The 24,689-nt window shown below is 45.2% G+C and overlaps 1 protein-coding gene across 10 annotated transcripts in view; it reads left to right on the top strand.

The window, feature by feature from the left end:
- B3GNTL1 (UDP-GlcNAc:betaGal beta-1,3-N-acetylglucosaminyltransferase like 1) overlaps positions 1 to 24,689 on the top strand; it is a 261,980-nt gene that overhangs the window by 186,541 nt on the left and 50,750 nt on the right. For all 10 annotated transcript variants that reach the window (XM_067547683.1, XM_067547682.1, XM_067547684.1 and 7 more), the window contains one exon: positions 12,709 to 12,804. In XM_067547683.1, coding sequence (XP_067403784.1) covers positions 12,709 to 12,804 — 96 coding nt within the window. The remainder of the gene's footprint in view (positions 1 to 12,708; positions 12,805 to 24,689) is intronic.

Below are 24,689 nucleotides of genomic sequence, written 5' to 3'. Positions count from 1 at the left end.
TGTCTCAAGGTGGAAGCTCAATTCTTTCACTCTTAGACCAGTACCCAAGTACACTATTCTGTAAGTGCTTATCAAGATGCAATTCTGACTGGGGTGACCAGTGATACTGGTCATCAGCCTCCTTAAAACAAAGGGGGGTTATTTAGGAGCTGGAAATAAGTATTAGAGAAAAAGAGATTTTAAAACGAACCGCCTACTTTCATATCTCATCTTATCTTGTACTTCATTACAAGCTAAGTTAGAAACGCTTTCCTCTTAAGTTGCAGGAACAGAACAGAAACCAACGTAAATTCTTCTATCAAGCCCAGATCTTCCTGTGTCTGAGGGTCTCTGAGTATGACTCACCTTCATCAAACTGGTTTCAGTGCTCTCCATGGAGAGGGGGCTAGATTCATGAAGGGTGTGTCTTCAGTGCAGTAGGGCGCATGCCTCTCAGCCTAGGTAGACAGACACGCCAGCTCTGCTTGAGCTAGTGCACTAAAATAGCAGTGTGGATGTTGTGGCACAGGCTGTATGGACCCAGGAAACCAGGCGGGCTTGTACTTAGTCATCTAGCCCATGTCAGTGCCGTAACATCCATGCAGCTAGTTTTAGCACACTAGCTTCAGCATAGCTAGTGGGTGTCTGTACACCTGGGCTGGGAGGCACATTCCCAACAGCAGTGTAGACACACAGTAAGACCACTCAGTCCGGCAGTGTCTCCTAATAACTCTTCAATGGGCGATGTCAGGCAACTGTTAGGGCCTCTTCCCTCTTTTCCTAGGTGGGTAGGCTCTGCTACCCAGACAAAGTGAAATATCCACTACGACATATGGTACAGAAACACCATACTTGCGACAGATTCAGATAAAGTATGAATTATTAAAGAGCACCCCACTTTGATCACAATAAGATCTTGTATTAATTATGATAGGAGACAATCATGTTAATGAAATACTTTACTCTCTAGGATAAATATTCAGCTCTAGAAGTTGTTATGCAACTTCGTGATGATTAATTGGAGTTGTGCAATAGGGTAAGGATTAGATTGTACCCTATAGGCATTGGCCTGTTTAGGGGCTGTATCAAGCTGCATGAGAGTTCCAAGAGGAATTGTCTCCCTGACCTCCCAGATACAAAGGGGAAGTTTGCTGTCATTATGCACCTTACTGCATGTTTGCTGGTGTGGGGACTGGGGCTAAGCTATGACCCCACCCTCCTTTCCAGGCCTCTTTGGGGTGGCTAGTGCATCAGAGAACAGTGCCTGCCCTTGGGAGAGGATGGGGACTGCTTATGCCTAGCCTCTGCCTCTAGGTTGCAAGAGGGTGGGATGGGGAGAGTTGCTTACAAATTGAGAATAGTTTGCTTTGATTTATTTGAAATACCTGGGACTTGTGAGTATTCACACACAACTTGTGGATTGGAAATGTTCAACAAGAACTAGCTATTAAAGTCTATGATAAGGTACTTATTTGCTTATCTGGGAGAAGAGGATTGGAACACCTGTATGCAGAGTGAAAATTGAATTGCTGGATTCGCTGTTGAGTAAGAACTACAGGTTTTGGCATGGTGACTATACTGGAGTGTTCAAGATAATGAGCTTTATACTATGATAAATTAAAACACTTGTTGTTCTTCGAGTGATTGCTCATGTCCATTCCACTCTAAGTGAGTGCATGCCACCATGCACAGTTCCCGGAACTTTTTTCCCCTTAGCAGACCCCGTAGGGCTGACTCTGGTGCCACCTGGAGTCCCGTGCACATGCCGCGGTATATGAGGCATTGCCGGCTCTACGCCCCCTCAGTTCCTTCTTTCCACCTGTGATGGTTGCTGGAACTTAGCCTTGCTCTCTGCAAGTATTGTTCCCCTTGTTTGAACTCTTTGTTATTCAAAGTACTTTAGTTAGTTTTAAGTAGTTGTTAAGTACTGTTAAGTGTAGTTAGATAAGAAGTCCCTAAAAGCAAGTTATATCTTGTATTCAAACACAAATAAAGCTTTTCAGGTTATCACCTGGACAACACAGTGCACAACAAATCTACTGCTAAAGTTGGGCCATATCTGCAAGTTACTAAATGCCTCCCATAGGGTGCTGAGCACTGGTAACTGCTGATTGTCAGTCCTCAATTGGTGAAGTAGTCAGTGGGAGTTGTTGGTGCTCAGTCTTCTTTGACTGTGCCCAAATCGCTTTTTGGAAGACATGGAATGCTCTTACCTTTCACTGGCTTCTGGGTCTCTCAGGGTAGGGCCCATCTTTTTACTGTCTTCTCTTGAATTTTTATATACAGGCTCAGCTTTCAAAACTTTGGGAAACACTGCCATAATCATTGTAATAGACAGCGGGGTCCTGCTTCATAAATAGGGCTTGTAGGGGCTACAGTAATAATAATAAACTTTACTATGCTTTAAATGGCTTTTTCCCCACCCAGCTCTCCTTCCCAGTATTGCCAATACTTGCAGTTCTGTCTCTCCTACTTAAAGAGCTGTCTCATCCCTTCTCCTCTTCCTTGATTTCCAGTCAATGTTCCTTTCTCTCCCATGTTCCTGTTTTAAAGGAAATCCTTGAACCTGAAGTCAGATGTCAAAGCCTTATTACTGCTCTAAGTCTCTGATCTGTAGTCTCTCACTCAGCACTGCTTTCCTGACATGTTTAATGGATTCTGGTTAGACCTGAATGGGAAATGGTTTTCTCATCCCACAACAGTTTTCAAAGATTTCAAATGTTTTTTCTGTTCTGCATCGGGACAAAACCTAAGCCTTTCAAAATGTTCACTAAAAAACTAGAGAAAGCGGAGGAGAGAGAGAGAGAGAAAAAAAACCTAGTAAGCCAAAGGGGTTAGAGCACTCACATGGAATGCGGAAGACCCAGTTTCAGGTCCCTGTTCTGCCTATTTTGGAGCAAGGATTTGAACGTGAGGCTCCTATATCTCAGGTGAGTGCCATAACCACCAGGTTATTGACTGTTGTTGTTGAGCTGCTGCTCTGATGACTGGGAGATCGCTGAGAAACAGTCAGTCCCTGAGTTGATGGCATTCGTCATGAATTCTCACTTAGCAGAATGGGCTGCATGAAGGCTGCCATCTTCCGCCTCCCACGGACATTTTGGTCAAGTCTGAACCAACCATAGCAGATGCGGACACACAATGCCCAAGTGGAAAATCAAGGACTCCCTGGTGTGCGAGTGTGGCTCCCCATGACAGACTATCTAACGTATCACCATCTATTGCCCAATTTATAAATATGAAGTCAGCATCACTGAAATTAATTCTGCAACTACTGATGTAGCCATCTGGCTTGATCAACTTCAGGTGAAATTGTAGTTGCTGCTCTACACCAGCCATACGAAAGAAGAAGATTGGCTGTTGTATGGTGAGGTACAGATGTGTGCCAATTATTGGCTATTCTAGGGTGCGTGCATGCGTGCCTGCCCACTCAAAATTCCACCATGGACCTGAGAATCCTTCCCAATAAAAGCTTTGTTGAAACTGGTACATTCCCACAAAAAGTTTCTTTTGACTAACTGGCAAAATTCCTGACCATCTCAATGTCTAGGGCACTGCTTAGTTTGGGAAGGACTTGAGTGTGGAATTGGTTCATAGGGTCGAGGCAAGGAAAGCAAGAATGTTGTTTTAAAAAAAAATCTTAAAAAGTCAGGACTAAATTTAAAACAGACCCAACATTTGAAAATATGGAAATTCCAAGGTAAAGTACCAGACCTACTTTCATTTGGCCTCCAAGGAGACAGCAGCCTCTATATCTTCCTTTCTTTACTGGTAAAGCACTAAAAATGTGCATCTTCAAGCACTGGTTTTATAATTGATTCCATAGATACATGTCTCTGATCCAAAATAGGATGCTTTGCAGCCACTTTAACCTCTGCTCTTTTCTTATATGTGCTGCAATATATCATCTGGATCTAATAATATTTAGCTCTTACACAGTGCTTTACATCCACAGTTCTCAAAGTACTTTAAAAAGGAGATGAATGTTATCCCATTTTACAAATAGACAAACTGAGGCGCAGGAAGGGAAGTGACTTTGGTCAAGGTTACCCAGCAAACCAGTGGCAGAGTTGGGAATTGAATCCAGGTCTCTTGAGTCTCACTCCAGTGCCCTATCAACTAGGCAATAGTGCTTCCCCTACCTGTGAGGGTTGTACATACTGTCTCTGTCTGTCTAATGCAGTTGGCTAGCACAGAGAATCATAGGTTCTGATCTTGCAAGGTATTGAGCATCCTTTAATTAATAAGTACACATCCATGAGCGGAGGGGTTTACATTACTTATGTAAAATTTTTATCTAGAACTACCAGCGTCATTTTTTGGTCTCTGTTCTTTACTCTTGCTGTGTATTATCCTGATAAAGTTCCTGTGAGGGACAGGCAAGCATTTGAATAGTATTCATATTTTTCTTATATATGGCAATAGTAAGTTTTTAAACATTACGTTGAAATGTGTCCTTCAACTTGCTAGATATTTGTTCCATCATAGAGCTAGGCTTTCCTGGATGGTACCATATGGGATCATTGGGCTGGTTTGATTTTAAGTGATGATTTGCATTTGATTTTGCATTAGTTTTGGATTTCTTTTTAAAAGCAGATACAGTGTGTTAATCAGAAGTGATGTGGTCCTGGTCGTAACATGTTTTAATTTACAGTGCATCAGTTCTGCTGTATATCATGTCTTTTGTTTGAAATTGCTACACTGTAATTTTAGGGGTTTGAAAAACAAAATATTTCAGTCTGTCATTTGGTTTGATGTCGGTATTCAGCTTCTAGCTTTTAAAAGCACTGGAACAGAATGTTTTGGGTTGTGGGAGATTTTTCTTGCTTCATATTGTGCTAACATGTTATGTTGTTTTTTATTTATATCATTTGTATTTAAACTTTGTCTGCTCTATGACTTTTAACAGTTAAACTAACTTTGTGATTTTCATCAAGCTGATTACATATCTATGTCAAAAGCTATTCTACAACATGGAGCAACAGGGTGCAGATAATTATAGAACCAAGAACAAAAAGTAGTTATGCATCAGTAACTGTACAGCTTCCCTTTTGTGATTGCCTAGGATGATTTCCTTCAGAATAATAAATATTAAAAGTTCTTTGTCTCCTTTTCCATAGTCATCTCTAACTCATTCCCCATTGTTTTCACTATGAATAACTTTATTGGCATGAACAGGTGTTGCCCAAGTTAATACATCTATCAATAGATCAGTTTTAATCTTGTCCTCAACCTAACCATGCAAGAATTATTTGCATTTCCAAAAAAAACACAGAATATTAGTTTAACCTTAAAATGTTGCTTGAATACTTATTTAAACTAATAGTGCTGTACTTTTACAGGTCAATGTATATCATTTGCATAAAAATATCTGCATCACTGTGCATATGTGAGAACAAATTTTTGCAAGAGAAGCAAAAATCTTTTTTATGCTCTGTCCATACACATAATACGTGATTTGTTTCTGGCTTTTAACCAGTCTCATTAGGTGTTCTATATATTGTGATGAAGTAGAGGTTGTCTAATATATCAGCATTGATCCTTAGCAGCGTATTCTCTTTACAGAGCATTTGAGCATCTGATTCATCTTATTGGAGTTAATGGGACTACTTGCATTGCTTAAAGTTAAGCACATGCTTAAGTGCTCTGTTGAATTGGGGCCTTAGTGAGCAAGTGAATTTTCCACTCTTCTTCACTTCCAGATACTTTTAGCATTCTCCAAATAGGCTCAGGACTTATTCCGCTTCTAGGATTTTGCTTTATTGATGAAGAAGTTTCCACTCAGTTGCAGCCCAACTTTTTTCTAGGCTTGGCAGTTCCTTTTTAGGTACTCCCACTTCCTTTGTATGTATTGTGGAGTTAATAACTGCCTGCAACAGTGAGTCAGTTGATCAATACCTGCTAATCAGTTACCAGGCTCAGCATCTCCCAGCAGAACCAACACCTTCTAACAGTTTGTTTCACAGGAAATACTGGCAGCATATTACACTCGTATGCATATAATCTATTATTTTCCAACTTGAAAACAGTAATCTGGCATTGTTTGTTTGTATGGCACACAGCAGGTCAAGTACCTTGGATTACTGTTCTGATTGGGAGCTCGTGATATACTGAATGACCAGCCATGAAGTGTTCAGAACACTGACAATAGTGGAGGGCAGTGCAGGGTCCATCCTTTCAGATAGAGATGGTGGGCAACAGGAAACTGGGACCATTCAAAAATGCCGCAAAATGCATTCAGAAACCATGGAATGACGGGACTGCATCCTGGGCCGTTAAATCCGCATGCATGGTGCACTACGCTCCTCTTTGCCTTCCCACAACTCCTAGTAGCACAAGGTGGTGAGTTGCACAGTGGGATAGCTGCCCACAGTGTACAGCTCTCACTGTCGAAGCTAGAGCACCAACTGTGGACACACTTCGGTGACACAATAAGTGCTATGTGGACAGGCACAAGCATTGTAATTACAGCGCTTTATCATCGCTGTAACTTATGTCAACAACACTTCTCCTTCAAGTGATTGCTCATGTCCATTCCACCATAGGTGAGTGCACGCCAGTGTGCATGGTTCCCGGAACTTTTTTCCCCTTAGCAGTACCCGTAGGGCCGGCTCTGGTGCCCCCTGGAGTGCCGCGCCCATGCCACGGCACATGAGGCACCGCCGACCCCACGCCCCCTCAGTCTCTTCTTTCCGCCTGTGACGGTCGCATGAAACTAGCACTTGCTCTCTGCAAGTGCCATTCCCCTTCTTTGAACTCTTTGTTAGTCAAAGTACCCTAGTTAGTTTTAAGTAGATGTTAAGTAGTGTAGTTTAGTAAGAAGTCCCTGACGGACTTAAGGTGGCTGGGCTATGTCCCGGCTGCCTGGTTTTCACTCCCTGTCTCCACCCTGCTCGGTATCTTAAGTGCCTGGGGGGAGAGCAAACAGGAAAGACAAGAGTAAGGTATGCAGGGCTTTTAAACAGTGAGCCCAGAGGGCCGGAGAGATCAGGTTTCAAGCCTTGCTCTTATCGCACCGCTCCACTCCGTGTTCGGGCCATCCTGCTCCCCGTCAGCACCGAACGTCACCTCGGTGCAGAGTGTACCATCGGCACTGCATTCGACTCAGCACGGAGCAGCATTCCCGGTGCCGACGATGAGGAGAGTGCGTGGAGCGCGGACACTCCCCTGCACCGTGGGTATGGGCAGGGTTGAGTACAGAGATGCACCGGCCACGGCCCGTCGAGTCCTCTCCGGGTCTGCATCTCTGAGCAGGGAGCCACCCCTGACTCCTGGGAGTGGGAGAGTGCCCCTGACAACGCGGAGGTTTTCAGGCGGTAAGAGCCTTGTTGGCCTGCCTACGCCACCTCCGCCCCCACCCCACCCCGTCTCGCCCCTCGCTGAGGGAGAAGGGGCCGGGGTCCTGGGGCAAGCCCGCGTGGGATCCCCCCAGGGGCAGTGGAGATCCCCAGTACGGGGAGGAAAATCTCCCACCAGACGGCCACTAGGGGTAGAGTGAGGACGCTCTCCCAGCAGTCGCTCCAGGTTGGCGTTGGTGAGCCGACTTTCTTTATCACCGGATGCGGAGTCTCCCTCTCGGTGCTGACATTGCTCCCCGGCACTGGGGGCGACGCACACTAGGAGGTGGCACTGGTCGAGGTCCGCCAGGCGGTGATTGGGCTCCTGCTCCAGATCTCCGGCACCGAGGAGTTCACCTGCCCCGAGATGGCACAGTCCCGGTCATCGTCGGAGGCCTCGGCACCGAGGGGCTCACCGCACCGAGGCGGTGCGGAACCCTGATCACCACACCACGCAGGCCCCAACGCGAAACCCGGTCGCTGGAGTCAGGCTCGTGGACTGCGGAATGGCATCGGTCTCCATCAGCGAGGGGTAAGCAGCGCCGCTGACGTCCTCGGTACTGAGGCTCTGGTACAAAGTGTTCTTTGCAGGGTGCCTCTGTCCAGGGGCATCACCCGCAGCGACGGAGGCAGTCCTCGTCGCCCTCCGTGTCGGAGGCGGTGAGACATCAGTCTCCAGTGCAGCTCGGCACTCGGGACCAAGGACGGCCACGGCACCGCCTGTCTTGTGGTTTAGGGTCCCGCAGGGGAAACAGTCATCGGGATGGCTGACGCCCCCACAAGGCATCAAAGCAGGTGGCAGTCAGCCCAGGTTTGGCCCCGGGATCAATGGCCTTATTGGCCCCCATGGGGCACCCAGATGGGACCAGAGCCCCCAATCCATCCTGTCATCCGGGGTGCAGTCCGTGCCCCCAGCACAGCAGAAAGCCCAGTCACCGCTCCTCGGATGAGGAGCCGGACCTCATGGCCCGGACGAGGTGGTCTCCAGGGACCTCATGGCGCCTCTGGAGGGTTTTGGGGCACACCAGGAGCTGCTCAAGAGGGTGTCCTCTAGCTTGGGGCCGGAGGCCAAGGACCTATCGGAGGCCATTGTTACCCTCTTCAATGTGCTGGTGGCAACTGCCCCAGCAAGAGTGGCCCTACCAGCCCACGATAAGAATCCTCAAATTGTTAAGGCCCTGTGGCAAACCCCTTCCCTGGTCACCCCTACGTTGAGGGTGCCTCAGAAAGAGTATCATGTCCAGCCGCAGGGTTCGGGTATCTATTCACTCACCCGGGCCTGGGAATCCAGGGGTGGGCACAGCCAACCGATGGAACGGGCATGGCCACCATGGTGCCATCCTCAAAAACAGACACAACATAACTTGTGTAAAAAAAAATTTAAATGTACATTACTCCACAGTTAGGACTGCCAACAAGCAGGCCCTCCCGGGGAGAGAGAATCTTAACTTGTGGTATTCCCTAAGGCAGTTTGCTGAGGCCCTGCCCCAGGACCAGGCCACCGACTTCACCTGATGAAGGAATCACGGCAGCTAAGGCAGCGCTCCAAATGTCTAGAGATGCTGCCAACTAGGCGGGTAAGGCCATAGCATCCGCCATTTCCATCAGGAGATGCTCGTGGCTCCAATCCTTGGGTCTGTCCCAGGAGGAGCAGCAATCAATTCAGGACCTTTCCTGTGATGGGTCGGCCCTCTTCTCAGATCTGACTGATGCGAGGCTGCACAATCTGAAGGACTCCAGGGCCATGCTTCACTCCCTGGGTCTGTACACGCCCCAGGCTTCCAGGCAACAGTCGTGGCTCCAGGCGCAGCGGCAACACATACTCCCTGGATCTAAGAGGCTGGTATGCCGCCCTCCATCTCAAGGATGCATACTTTCATGTGTCCATCCTCCCCAGCCACAGGCGCTTCTTCCGCTTCACAGTGGCTGGCTCCCAGTACCAATTTACAGCCCTGCCCTTTGCATTTGTTCACCAAATGCATGGCGGTAGCGACGGCCCACCTGAGGTGAAGGGGTGTGCAAATCTTCCCTTCCCTGGTCGACCGGCTGATCAGGGGCAGGTCCGGGTTCCAAGTGCAGGAGAGCGTGACCCTCACTTGCCCCACGTGCAGTAGGCTGGGACTGCTCATAAACAAGCAGAAGTCCATTCTAACCCCGGTGCAACGCATAAAATTCATTGGGGCAACACCGCAGCTATGTTTATATGTTTATATAAACAGACAGAGAGGGGTGTGCTCCTCGGCTCAATGTGAGGGAGCTACCCATCTGTGGGGCTTTGCCAGGAGACACGACTTCCACTTGACTGCCTCTCACTCCCTGGGGGTGAGGAATGATGAGGCAGATTGCCTCAGCAGGACATTTCTACCCCGCCACGACTGGTCGCTGCACCCGGAGGTAATGACTACGATCTTCCGAAGGTGGGGTATTCCCCAAATGGATCAATTCGTGGACACCCCCAGGTATGCGTTCCCGCCCATTCCACCCTTGCCCAAGATCCTACTGGAAATAAACAGGGATAGGGCGGATGTCACATTCACTGCTTCGGCCCAAGGTGACACGACCGTCTCTCCCAGGACTACGGTCGTCGGTTGCACCTGGACCTGGACTCCCTGCAGCTCACGGCCCGGAGGCTCTTGTGCTGACGGAGGGAGAGAGAACCTATGCGGTGCAGGTCCAGCGAGTCCTGCTGGGCAGCAGGAAACCTTTTACACAGGTCGTGTATCGGGCTCAGTGGAAACGGTTTACCTCTTGGGCGGAGTGCCAGGGCATTCCGCCCAGCCTCTCGCCTCTGCAGGCGATCCTGGAGTACCTGCTCCAGCTAAAGCTCCAGGGTCTGGTGCTGGCCTCGCTGAAGGTTCACCTGGCAGCCATTTCGGACTTCCATCAGCCGCCAGAGGGGAGATCCTTGTTCTCCCATCCCATGTTGGTCAGGTTCCTCAAGGAGGTGCAGAGGCTTTATCCGCAGGTTCGTGACCCGGTGCCTCCCTGGGATCTCAACCTGGTCCTCTCTAGACTCACGGGCCCCCCCTTGGAACTCATGGCTTCATGCCCTCTGCTCATGCTTTCATGGAAGGTAGCCCTCTAGGTGGCCATTACCTCAGGTACGAGGGTCTCCGAGATTAGGGCCTTGACCTCAGAGCCCCCTTATACAGTACTCTATAATGATAAAGTGCAGTTGAGGCCGTGCCCAGCCTTCCTGCCCATGGTGGTTTCCCAATTTCATTGGAACCAAGATAAATCTCTCCTTGTGTTTTCCCAAACCGCACGGTTTGGAAGAGGAACAGAGATGGCATTTGCCGGACTTGAGACGAGCCCTGGCCTACTACATCGAGGACAAAGCCACTCTGGAAATCGACGCAGCTTTGTCGCAGTGGCGGACTGGATGAAAGGATCACCCGTCTCCGCCCAGTGCATCTCCGCATGGATCACATCCTGCATCAAGTGATGCTATGAGCGGGTGAATGTGCCTCTCCTGGGTATCATCACAGCACACTCTACCAGAACTCAGGCCTCCTCTGTGGCCTTCCTGGAGAGAGTGCTCCTGCAGGACATCGGTAAAGCCGCCGCCTGGTCGTCGGTGCATACCTTCACGCCCCACTACGCCATTGTGCAGCAGGCGAGAGGGGACGCGGGATTCGGCAGAGCCGTGATGAGGGCAGCTCACGGTAACTCCTACCCACCTCCAGGGTATGGCTATTTAATCACCTATATTGGAATGGATATGAGCAATCACTTGAAGGAGAAAACAAGGTTACTTACCAGTAACTGTTGTTCTTCGAGATGTGTTGCTCATATCCGTTCCACACCCACCCTCCATCCCCGCTGTCAGAGCTGGCAGAAAGAAGAGACTGAGGGGGCGTGGGGCCGGCAGTGCCTCATGTGCCGTGGCATGTGCACGGCACTCCAGGGGGCACCAGAGCCGGCCCTACGGGTACTGCTAAGGGGAAAAAAGTTCCGGGAACTGTGCATGCTGGCGTGCACTCACCTATATTGGACTGGATATGAGCAACACATCTCGAAGAACAACAGTTACTGGTAAGTAACCTTGTTTTTCTAGTGTAGACAAGACCTAAGTCACCATAGGTGTTTTTGAAAATACCATCCCCTGTGTGACTCAATTCAGAATTAAGTTTAAAAGTTTTGAATCTGTGGGCCTAAAGAGCCTATATCCCTATTTGTTCAATTAAAAAGGAAAGTGACCTAAGGAACTGACCAACCCCAGCTCATGTTGAACTTAATAAGAGCAACAGGTGCATAGCGCCTTTGAAATTAAGTATCTAACTATGGATTTAGAAGTCTAAATTCATGCAACCGAGTTTGAGAATTTTAGCTATAGAGTAATATTTATTGCATCTATAGTATACTCTGAAATTATCTTTTAAGGAGACCAATATATTTTCATTAGTGATTGAAACTGACAATACATTTGTTTCTTTTATTTTTCTCTGTTTCCTTAAACCTGCTTATACAAGTAACTTTCTTTGGAACTGGACACAATATGCAATTTTAACTTCAGATTTTCGGTTGGACACATTCAGTGTCCTGATTTGCTTGATATTTTTCATTGTAATAAAAGAGATAATTGGTTAACTGTACATAATCCAGATATTCTGGTTTATTTCATAGTTGGGTTTTTGACATGTTTGTTTAAGGCAGCAAAGGTTGTTTGCGTACTGCTCCTGGCTGTGTTGGTGCAATCATTGAAGCTATGAGCATTAAAAAATTTTAAATTAATAACTACATTCATGTTGTCTGCCAAATCATATGTTTCTTTCCAAGACTTTTATTTTAACCCTGTAGCATTAAGTAATGTATACATATTGTTCTGGTTTAAAATCAAACTGTATTTTACTTTCCCCAATTTTATTTTCTTGCCTTCCACAGAAATCATAAAAGATAGAACAAAGTTTGTAATTTTGTGCTTTCTGAAAGCACACAGGAGCTCTAGAATTGGACATAGACTTTCCATTATATATGTACTTTCCGTTCATTATTAAGATTAGCATTTTTAGTAAAATTAGTAGAACTTTCAGTTGTGTTGGATCTCTCAAAACTTGAATTACAGTTCTAAGATCTTTGGATGTGCTGTAAAACTTGTTATGACTCATAGGAAGAGCCACAATGCAATTGTATATGAAATAGGAAATACTAGTTTTAATCTGTTAGGCCATGGCGCTGAAAAGACTTGTGCCAGTGCTGAACCATGAATACATGAGCAGTCTCTGTGAATTCAATGTGACTTTTTATGTGCTTAAAGTCCAGTGCAAGCCTAAGTCTTTGCAGGACCAGGGCATAAGTTAATAAATTAAATAAATGTTATTGTCAAAGAGTAGATTTATTAGGAACTGTTCTTCCTTTCCTCTAAGGCTGTTTCTTATCATGTTTTTTCTAGGTGTTTACCTCTCATGGACCCACTGTGATCATGCCTACCTGGTTCTGCTCCCGAGAATGGTTTTGTCACGTGGGCAAATTTGATGAGGGTGGGAAGGTGAGTGCTACTGATAGAAACATAATTGATACTCCATTCTTGATTCCATTTTGTTAAGAAGTGGTAGGTAGCAGGACAATTGGTATTGTTACACACTCAGATGTTTTTTTCCTATTGCTATTAAATGGGCCACAGTGAAAAGAGTTTACAGCTCATGTGTGAATAATTAAACTCAAATACTATACAAGATAAAACCAAAGAAAGCCTTTTCACTCTTCTGGCTTGCACATTTCAGAAAAGACTTCAGTTCTTTGAGTGCTTGCTCATGTTGATTCCAAAGTGCGTGGTCTGTCGGAAATCTTTTCCCCCAGAGTACCCATAGGGTCGGCTGTGGAACCCCCTGGAGTCGTGCCTGTATGGTGCTCCATATAGAGCCCTGCTGACCCTTCCCTCCTCAGTTCCTTCTTACCGCCTGTGATGGTTACTGGAACAACCGGTTTCTCTTGCTTAGCAAGTGATTCCCCCTTCTTATCGCTTCTCGTTAAGTACCTGTAAATACTTAAATAGTTTAACTTTAGTTGTAGTTGTGTAGGATAGAGTTCCCGATTAGCCGGAGGTTTAGTTCTGCCTGCCCCGTATTGGGGTTGGGGCATGCCTGGGTTCAAGTCGTGCGTGTCCTGCAACAAGCCTATGCCCAGAGATGACCCGCACTCCTCCTGCCTGAAGTTTTTGGGAGAGTCGCACTTGTAGCACAGTTCTGTTGAAGCTTCCATCCAAGGACCCAGAAAGAGGAGCCAAAGGCTCAAATTTCTAATGATGGAGGAAGCTCTTCACCCTTTGGATGCTTCTGGGAGCAAGCCAGAAAATCGGCCTCAGTGTAGAGTTCTCCAGCTGAAGGACTTTGCTAAGGAGCCGCAGTACCAACACACCTCCCCGGCACTGAAGACAATGGCATGGGAGACTCAGCAACACCGTTCCCATTCCCTGGTGCCACATAAAAAGAAGAGGTTGGAGAGAGGGTGTTCACTGACATCAAGATCATCGGGAAAGGAATTGGGCAGAGTGAGACCCATGCTGGGCCACTTGAGCCTGGACCCTCAAGGTGTGGCACCATTAACTCCGGCCCTAAGAAGGGGTTTGTCAAGTCCAGTGCCGGTGGCGTCTCTGACAAGGGAGATATTGGAGGAAGATTTACAGTTCCCCTCCACTCCTGAAACCTTCAAGGCGGCGAAGGAGCTGATCGAGGAGACAGCCCTGCCAGCCCACCCTAGGCAAGAGCACAGGCAAGCCCCGGAACCCAAGAAGGCTCCGGTGCCATCAAGGGGCAAACTGGTGCTGATGGCCAGACCCCGGTCACCGTGGCACCGATCCCCGGCACTGTCCAGCACCGCAGCCAGATCGCGCTCCCCGCAGCACCCATGTCCAGCACCACACCACTCAGGTCTCCACGCAGCGAAAGATTCTCCTCAGACTCTGAAGCGGAGTCAGTAGTATCCAGGAGAAGCCGGTGCCAGAGCAGACAGAGACCGGAGAGGGGTCATTGCCTCCCTCAGTGTAGTGGCCGCCCCAATGGCAGATGCTGCCACAGTGGACTTTTTGGGCCTCCCAGGCATATCACCAGGCCCAAGGGTCCCACTCGGGCAGGTTGTACTCTTTGGCCTCGGGTTCCAGACCTTGGCCCTCTCACTCTGCGAGTGCCCCGCCAGACACGGGGCACTGAGCTGGACGAACCCCAAGAACCCAGCACCGGGGGAGGTCAGATGGCACTGTGCGACCCGGCTGGTGCCGAGGGACAGGAGATCCCAGGTCCTGTGAGGGAATCGTCCTCTTCTTCCTCGGACGAAGCGTTAGCGGGAGCTACCCTGGCGGCCATCCTGAGTGACAGCAGGGCACATCAGGAGCTCCTGCATGGGATAGCTCAGAATATGGGCCTTCAGGCTGAGGAGATGGTGGAGGACACTGACCTCATGGTAGACATATTGGTCCCGGAAGGCCCTTCGAGGATCGCTTGCCACTGATCAAGACCATCAGGAAGACCCCAAAAACTTTATGGCAGACCCCAGTCTCTTGCTAGAAGGGTGGAGAGGAAGTACTTTCTGCCATCCAAGGGCCACAGGGCAAGGTGGTTTTGGTTCTGATAGACAACCCGACAGCAATGTTTTATATAAACAAACAGGATGGAGCTCACTCCTCTCACCTGTGCCAGGAAGTCCTCAGTTTGTGGGAATTCTGCATCGCTCAGTCAATCCACCTACTGGCATCAGACCTCCCGGAACACCAAAACGCCTTGACAGACAACCTCAACAGGTCTTTCCTCACCCAAAAGTGGTCCATTTGCCCAGACGTGTTCGCTGATGTCTTCCAGAGGTGGGGCGTTACCCAGGTAGACCTGTTTGCCTCAGAACTCAACAAAAAGTGCAGGAGGTTCTGCTTCTTTCAGAGGCACAGCCCTGGGTCCATTGCGGATGCATTTCTCATCCCGTGGATGGATCAGCTGTTCTATGCTTTTCCACCAACTCCACTTATCCAGAGGGTGCTGATGAAGATCTGGCAGGACAGGGCCCTGGTAATTCTGATAGCCCTGACTTGGTCCTGGCAGCACTGGTTTACAACACTGCTCGATCTTTCAGTCGAAATGCCAATCACTCTACCTTTTCTCCTGGATCTGCTCACCCAGGACTAGGGCACACTGCAGCACCCTAACCTCAGTGCACTGCATCTCATGGCATGGAACCTCTGTGGTTGAACTCCAGGGAATTGGTGTGTTCAGACCAAGTCAGGGAGGTCCTCTTTAGTGGTAGGAAACCCTCTAGAAGGGGTGCCTACTTGGCGAAGTGGAAACGGTTTTCCATGTGGGCTGCAACAAAGGGCATCTCGCCTTTGAGAGCGCCAATCCTGATGATATTGGACTATTTGCTTCACCTGAAGCAGCAAGGCTTATCGGGATCATCGGTTAAAGTCCACCTGGCGGCTCTTTCGGCCTTCCATCCAGGGAAGGCGGGTGGCTTGGTTTTCGCTAACACCATGGTTAAGCGGTTCTTGAAGGGATTGGACAGGCTTTTCCCACCCACACATTCACCAGTGGCTCAGTGGGACCTGAACCTTGTCTTCTCAAGGTTAACGGGGCCTCTGTTTGAGCTCTGGCATCTTACTCGCTCCTCTACTTATCCTGGAAGGTGACCTTTCTGGCAGCCATAACTTCAGCCAGGAGGGTATCTGAACTCAGAGTGCTGACTTCAGAGCCGCCATACACGGTTTTCTTTAAGGACAAGGTCCAGCTTCGTCCCCATCTGGCTTTCCTGCCAAAGGTGGTCTTGTCTTTTCACTCAAATCAGGACATTTTCCTCCTGGTCTTTTTCCTGAAGCCACACGCCAGTGGTAGAAAGTGTAGGCTGCACACCCTTGAAGTCAGAAGGGCCTTAGCCTTTTACATCGAAAGGATCAGGCCTTTCAGGAAAACGTCTCAACTGTTCGTGACAGTAGCTGACAGGATGAAAGGGAAGCCAGTTTTGTCACAACACATCTCATCTTGAATAATGTCATGTATCAGGGCATGTTACGACCTAGCAAAAGTGCTTGCCCCTGCGTTAATGGCCCATTCCACAAGAGCACAGACATCCTCCGCAGCATTTTTGGCGCAAGTGCCGATCCAGGACATTTGCTAGGCGGCAATGTGGGCCTCGGTCCACACGTTCACAATGCACTATGCTATTACTCAGCAGGCTGGGGATGATGCTACGTTCAGGAGAGCAGTCCTGCAGTCTGTGGGAGTTTGAGTTCCAACCCCACCTCCTATGGTCTGGCTTGGAATCACCTAGTTTGGAATTGACATGAGCAAGCACTCGAAGAAGAAAAAATGGTTACTAACCTTCTGTAACTGTTGTTCTTCAAGATGCGTTGCTCATGTCCATTCCAAAACCCACCTATCTACCCCACTGTTGGAATCCTTCAGCAAGAAGGAACTGAGGAGGGAAGGGTCGGCAGGGCCCTATATAGAGCGCCATGGAGGCGCGACTCCAGGGAGCTCCACAGCCAACCCTACAGGTACTCTGGGGGAAAAGCTTTCTGGCGAACCGTGCATGCAGCACACGCACACCTAGTTTGGAATTGGCATGAGCAACACATCTCGAAGAACAACAGTTACAGAAGGTTAGTAGCCATATTTTCTTCAACAAACAGCACTTCTGATTTTTTGATATGTTTCTAGAGTTAAGGCATTGGCACGCCACCCTGAAACAACATTAGTTATGTCTATACAGCAGCTGAGTGGTGTGATTCCCAGCTTGGGTAGAAATACATGCACTAGCTGTGCTCAAACTAGGGCCTAAAAATAGCAGTGTGGCCACAGCGGCACAGACAGCAGCTCAGGCTAGCCACCTGAGTCCAGTCCCACCTGAACTCCTGGGTGCACACTTGGGCAGCTAACCCAAGCTACTGCCTGTGCCACTATTAACATACAGCTATTTTTTGATGCTAGCTCAAACAGAACTGGCACATGTATGTCTACCTGAGCTGGGAGTCATAGCTTCTGCCTCCTGTGTAAACATACCCTGTGTGTGGAAGCACATTCTGGTAATTAATAAGCATACTGATATTCCACTTTGTTTCTGAATTCCTCTATCTAACACTGCCACAAGTAGCTATGCAATACTTCTGGAAGTAATTCCTATTCTAATTTATGTACTACTTAACTACTACAACACTAAATTATTATTATTGTTAGATTTACAGTACCATCTGTAGACCCCAACTGACAGTGAGGCCCATTGTGCTAGGTGCTGTACAAATATATGGTGAGAGACAATCATTGCCGCAAAGAGTTTACAGTATAAATAGAAAAGACAGAGAAGAATTGGAGAGGAACAGAGTGGAGAAATTATTTGCCTTAGGTCACACAGCAGGTCAGTGGCAGAACTCAGAATAGAACCCAGGTCTCCTGACTCTTAGTCCAGTGCCCTATCCAGTAGATTGACCATACTGCCTTTCCCTATTCTATTCTGTTCTATTCTATTCCCTCCCTGTCTATTGGCTTAAATAACTTCCTGAGCCTTGCCATTTAACCATACTGTTCTTTTGTTTTGGTTTTGGTTTTTTTGTCCTCCTACTTTTTTATTTTAAAATGTATGTGCCTCCCGAGATTAAGATGTGATCTGCTTAAATGGCCTCAATGGCAAGTCTAAGGATTTTTCGAATTATGATATAGGTCATGCACATATAAATCTAATAATTACCCACCAATCAATAATAATAATAAAAAAATCATGGCTTTATTTCCCACAGTCTACTTCCTCCCCAAACATCAGGGAGATAAAAGAGGCTTTTTGGGGTGTGAGTTCCGGAGGCCAGGGACCTTCAAGGAAAATGCCATGTTGACAGCCCCCTCATTTTTAAACCCAAGGGGGTCTCATTAAAACACTTCCATTGACCACAACTACAGGATGGTGACAAAGAAGGAAAGCAGCAATTTCTCAAGTCATCACATCCTAAACAATTTAGGTGGGATTTTCAGAAGTGCTCAGCGTTGGCCTCACTCTTCCCCTTGGAATAAATGGGGAATTTAGCATACACATCCATGGGAGCAGAGTTATAGGCCAACACTGAGTCCTCTTTGTGTGTGTATATGCTGACTTCACCAATCATCTGACATGTTAATCATATCTCTCCACCTTCTTGAGCTGGTATTAATTATGCAATCTATAGGTGTCATGTCACTGCCAATAAACCAGGAAACAGATCAAGAAATGTCTAGATTCTAGTCTTTCCACTTACAGAATGGTTTCCATGCCAAAAAGCTGCATTTCTCACTTGGAATTAAATCTGAACACCTGTTCTTCATATTTCAAATGTTTGAGAGGTTGTTATTTGAAGATCTATGTAAACAACTCACATGGAATGATGGAACATAATCGAATGTTAACCAATGTGTAAATCCTTCTTCTTGGTAAAATATATGTAATTGTCTCAATGCTTCATGGGAGATTTAAAACATTTGTTTACAAAGACTCCATTTTATTAACAAATTCCCTCTCCTTCAAGGTGTTCATTCACTAGAAAGTCATATTTTCTCTGCCTGAGCATTATTGCAATATCCAAACAGAATACTAAATGACTTCTTCTGAAATGTGATTAAAAATCCTAACTCCATCAAAAGTCAGAATTACAAATATACTTTGTGCACTATCCAGGTACAATGATCAAGATCCTGTTACACAATTTAAATAAGGAGAACAGAATGGCTGTCTATGTGATATGTGTTTAATTGTGTTTGTTCATTTCCATTATATAAAAGTGAGGAGAATAATTTAGTTATTTAATCCTTAAAGCCAGAGTTAAAATATTTTTAAGTAGGAAAAGCAAGTTACCAGATAATGCTGAAGTAATCTCTCATAACTTCTTTATGATTGCCTCTTGTAAGTAACTGATTTTAATATGGTATTCATGGTATGCTGAGTTATATGGAATACCACAGAGATGTTCACTAGGCAAGAATGTAAAGATTTTAATGACAACCACTTTTTACAGGATAGTGTCCTCTCTTCAGTACCATCTCGAGGTAGGAGGAGGGTGAACATATTTCTGAGTAACTACAGAAAAATCAAGAGAGAGAATCTTCCCGGAGTGCATCTATCCCACACAAATGAAAAAGTACAGACCTCTGTTATTGGAATGAGTGGCAAGATTTTACCAATTTGATCAAGTGTGCGGTACCTTGCTTGCAAGTTTCTTCCAGCACATAGAACTGTTATTAAAAAGTCATCACTGGCTTCAGATATGTCACACAAAGTTACATTGAGAATGAAGTGTTCCAGCCTTATGTACAGTTTCACTGTCATTAAATGATTGGTACATTTCAAAACTTGATTGCTCAAGAGAGTGTGGGACTGATGGCCTTGGCTAGAGACAGATATACCGGAGGCTGCTGCTGTGTGAAGTTTCCACTATATATCTTTTTCAGTACACCTCAACCTGTGGCCAGCATCTTTAACTGTTCTAGTTATATGTCAGCACATAGCTCTGGCTAAACATATCCTCCATCCTTCAGATGAAACATAAGACTACAGAGCTTTGCCCTGTCTCTTTTGGACATTGAAGTAAAAGTTAAAGATCCCTTGGTGCTTTTGAAAAAGAAACCTAATTTCCTTCCTGGCCAATATTTTCCTAACTCTAATGTCTTGTGTCAACTATTTATAAGTGTGTAATGGCTGCACAATTACTACACTAAGATACCCTAACTTACTGCTTTGTAAATACTTTTGGGATACCTAGAGCACAAAAGACATAGATAATGCCAAAATCTTTTCTGGCCTGCCTAACCAGCAAACTCCTCTTCTTGCCTCAAACTTCTACTGAACAAAGGAGAGTCAAATATGGCAGATTGCATAATCATGTTTTTATATGCACAAACTTAACCATGAGATTAGAATGACAAACACCACGATCATTTTGTCCCTGATTTCCAGGACAGATCAGTGTAGAATATTTTCTGCTCTAACTAAATTCTCTGTCTATCCTGTCCCTCTAACCCCACCCCCAACTTTAACATTCCTTTTTAAGTGTATCCAGACTAGAATTTTAAGTAAGTCTTACCACTTTCTAAAACTTATCTAAAAGTGCAATCAAAGGGAAATTATTTTTAATGAGACCCAGGTGTAATAGTTTAGTGTGAGCTGCTAACATTTCTGAATACAAACTGCAGTTCAGAATGCAGTGGCTGGCTCTCAGCTCTGATCTGTTCCGGTGATAAGGGGTCATGGAAAGGAGGAACTGAGGTGGTGTCAATATACATCTTGATACACAGGAGAATGCAGTGAATACTATAAATGTCTAAAGGAGCTATATAGCATTTGATGGGCTGGCTAGTACATTTCTTCATTTTTCTCTGGGTCAAAAGAAAGCTGTCAGAATTTTCTCAAGAAACCATGAAATTATAATAAGCCCTGGGAGCTGAAAGGTTAAGGAGAAATTTGTGATTTTTTTGGAACATGAATTAGAATATTGTCAGGCTGTCAAATGACCTGTCAAGGTGCTCTGGGGAAAAATCAGGACAAAACACAGGCTCTGATATTCTTGGCATAGTACAGTTAAAGCTGAACAGAGATCACTATTTGAGCAGTATCCAAGAAGAAAAGAAAGTGCTGGACTCAATGATAAATTATACTTGTAAAGAATTTGAAAACCCACCTCCTCCCTACTTCTAAAGACATTTCTTGCTAGCGTATTATTAAGTGCCCTTTAGAATTCACTTTGCCCTGACCCTTTGGCTTTCACCTTTTCTTTGTTTAATTTAATTGCTCTTTGCCAGTAGAGCAGAAATGTTTCTCTTTTAGAAGAAAGAAAATGTACAGTCTCTGGTAACCCTTTAACTTTATTTCCCAAACACTGAAGCAAATATAACATTGTCACAGATTTCCTGTTTTATAATCAGGGCAAAATGATTTAAAGGCCTTATCAGGGTCTAATCAAAGGGATAGAGTCACAGATCTAAAGAAAGATTAAGAGGTTTAAGAGTACTGTGGATAATTCTGAAGGGAAGCAGTTCAAATATTACTCAATAATTTAATGAGGTGGCTTCTAATAGCCCCTCCAGCTTATTTCTGGTGACTGTACTACCGGAAGTCAAACTAATGGCAATTAAAAACCAGTTTCCTGAAGTAAAATTAACAATAGTGCCTTAAAACAGAAAAGTTTAATGTAAATTTGCAAAGATAGAGTACCAAGCCTTTTAAGATCTCTAGAGATTTCGGATTATGTTCTGTCAGTCAGTGCTCAGCATTGAAAATAATTTCAGTGCATACCCACAAATCTAACTTGCTTGAAACATCTAAGGCTATGTCTACACTGCAAAGTTAAGGTATGATTGTAGCATGAGTAGGCATACCTGTGTTAGCTTTAGTATAGATATGGTGGCATGAACTTCATCACAGGCCAGCAGCCAGAGTACAAGCTCTCCAGGAGTCCTGGGTACGTATTCTCGTGTAGCCCATACTGAAGCCCATGACACCACATCTACACTGCTATAGTGTCTATTGTGTTATCTGTACTAGCTAGAGTAAAGGTAACATGGATCTGCCTACCCATGCTACAATCACACCTTCACTTTGCAGTGCATACCATAAGAAGCTAATCCATGTGTGCAAGATGGAGTGACCCCAGCTGGTGTGGAATGACATATGACAGCCTGCCACTGCATGCGGTGCCAGCTGGTAGGCCCATCAGACATACTGTGGTATGAGTTCCAGAGGGGTAGCCGTGTTAGTCTGTTTTTTGCAAAACAGCGAGAGTTCTGTGACACCTTAAAGACTAACAAATTTATTTGGGCATAAGCTTTCATGGGCAGAAACCCACTTCGTTGGATGCATGGACATAATTTGTTAGTCTTTAAGGTGCCACAGAACTCTCGCTGTTTTGAGGTATGAGTGTGGCTGTAGGTCCATCGTTAGCTACAAAGGGGACATAGTTCCATAGATTCTAAAGCAGAAAGGGTCAGTGTGATTAGACTGACCTGCTGTATATCCCAGGTCAGAGAATTTCACTGAATAATTTATGCATCAAACCCATATTTAATGGTTGAGCTAGAACTTATATTTTAGAAAGACAGTTGATCTTGATTTGAAGACATCAAGTGATGGGAAATCCATCAGATCCCTTGATAAGGTGTCCAATTGTTAATTAACCTAACAGATAAATTCAGGATAAAGACAAGGTGCATTTTTTTAATCTAGCTTCAGCTTCCAGCCATTGGATAGTAGGTCCACAGTCCAGCAGTATGCTCTCATCAGCAGTAAACTCTGGAAGGCAGCAGTTGTAGCAAGCATGTTCCATCCAGTTGCTGAGGTGAGCAGTAAAAAGTGCCCTTCAGTACAGTGTGTTGGTCGGAAGTGAGAGAACTTTCTTTGAGACAGGATGTCTCTTGTGCCAGATGTATATCCAGCAACATGCTTCTAACCCTACAGCACATACTGCTGCTGTAGTTCAAAATTTAGCTCAGACCTTCTATGAGATACTCTTGGGTCTTTCTAGGAATAAGTATTTTCACCAGTTCCTGAGGGGTAGCCGTGTTAGTCTGTATACAGCAAAAACAACGAGAGTCCTGTAGCACCTTGAAGACTAACAAATTTCTGCAGGCATAAGCTTTCATGGGCTGCAACCCACTTTGTCAGATGCATGAAATGGAAATCACAGATAGGAGGTATATATATACATCCAAGGGTAAGAAACATAACAATGGGGAAGGCAAGTGCTAACAAAGTCAATTCAGTTAGGGTAGATGAGGCCTATTCACAACAGTTGATTAGAAGGTGAGAATGTGTGAACAGTGAAAATTACTTCTTGTAATGAGAGAACCATTCCAAGTCCCTATTCAGACCCATGCATACAGCGCACACACACCTAATTCTAAATGGACACGAGCAACATGTCTCAAAGAACAACAGTTATGAGATAAGTAACTGTTCTTTCTGGGCTCATCCTCTAGTGTAGTAAACGATTCCTCCATGGCTTCTTAGTCCTGGCCAGGGCTTAGGTATACTGTAAATGTGGTGACATTAGCAACACATTAAACTGTATTAGTCACTCTAGGAGCTAGAAAACCTCTACTGTACAGTAAGAATGGTCCTCCATGGCTGAGGACCACAGAGTCTGTCCAGCAGCCTCCAGAAAAAAAACCACACCCTTTTATATTCATTGCAACCAAATTGTCTCTTCTCTGCTACAATAGACACTACGGTTCTCATCTCTAATTATAACTTTCTCTCTCTCACCCCGCATACTGCAAATAATGTGAACTTGAGTGAGGGGCAGTATCTAAGTTTGTAGAAATTATTTATTTTAGTTGTATTTTCTTAATGATTTGAGGAGTACAGAAGCTATGGCAATAGACACAGTATTTTAATCATTTTATTTAGCTAGTATTTTTATTATTTTTTCTGTAGAAATAAAATACCTGCAATAAATACATAAGCTATAGGCTGCCTCTACCTACCTGATATCGCTACCTGAGATAATTAATGTAAATATTTATTTCTCTCTTTCTCTCTCTCTCCCCTTTGTGTTTGTCTTTCTGTTATGTTGCTTTTTCAGCTTTTATTAGGTGCCACACTCAAATACTGAATGAATACTCCTTGTTGTTTGAACCAGTTGTTTATTTGCATGGTAGTCATAAGATCTCTCATAAACAATGAGTGGGAGGAGAGAAAAACAGTATTTGAAAATGTGTTTGACAGTTGTATGTTTTTAATCACGTTTTACTTTAATTTTTTCAAATGGCTGCACCATTGCTAAGTACAAACCCTTGCTCTTCTTCTTTATAATGACATAGAGCCGTGCTTTTCAAGGTGGTTTTATAGTCTGAGGTATGGCTGTAATTTAATAGAGTACCACTGGGTCATATCACTGCTCCTTTTATACTCAGGCATGAACTTTTTTCTTTTTAAAGTCTCCTTCAAGGTTGTCTCATTGGTCATGTTTGAGATCCTAATTCAGTCACTGGAGTATGGTAGCACTGCTTATCCCAAATTCATTGCTCTACAAATCAGATTAGAAATCTTGCATTTATTCATAAGACTTCTAATACTACTTAGATCATGTTGGTTCAGCAATTCTGTGAAAACAGCTTTAGCATTACTTCAGCACTGCTGCTTCCAGTCCCAGTCAGAAGCAGAGACCAGTTCATGAAAATTAAGAGGAAAGAAAACCTTAAATTAGTCTAAGATCTGAGTGAAGATTTGGCTCCCATTTTATTAGACCTGTCCCTAGTGGGGACCAACATGAAAGTTTGAATGGCAGCGCAGGAATGACCTGAAACTCTTTAAATAACACTATTATAAAGTCACAGATTCCATTAAAGAGGTTATTTGGTTACCTAGTATTTTAGGTTTCATGAACTCTTAATTAGATTTTCCTCTTTTGGGGCTATCACGTACAAAGCTTTACAAGTCTTGTCAAAA

Source organism: Emydura macquarii, unplaced genomic scaffold, assembly GCF_026122565.2.
Source record: "Emydura macquarii macquarii isolate MOO-44397 ecotype Brisbane River unplaced genomic scaffold, CSIRO-AGI_Emac_v2 contig_1230, whole genome shotgun sequence".
Lineage (NCBI taxonomy): Eukaryota > Metazoa > Chordata > Testudines > Chelidae > Emydura > Emydura macquarii.
This window is presented reverse-complemented; position numbering and strand designations above follow the sequence as displayed.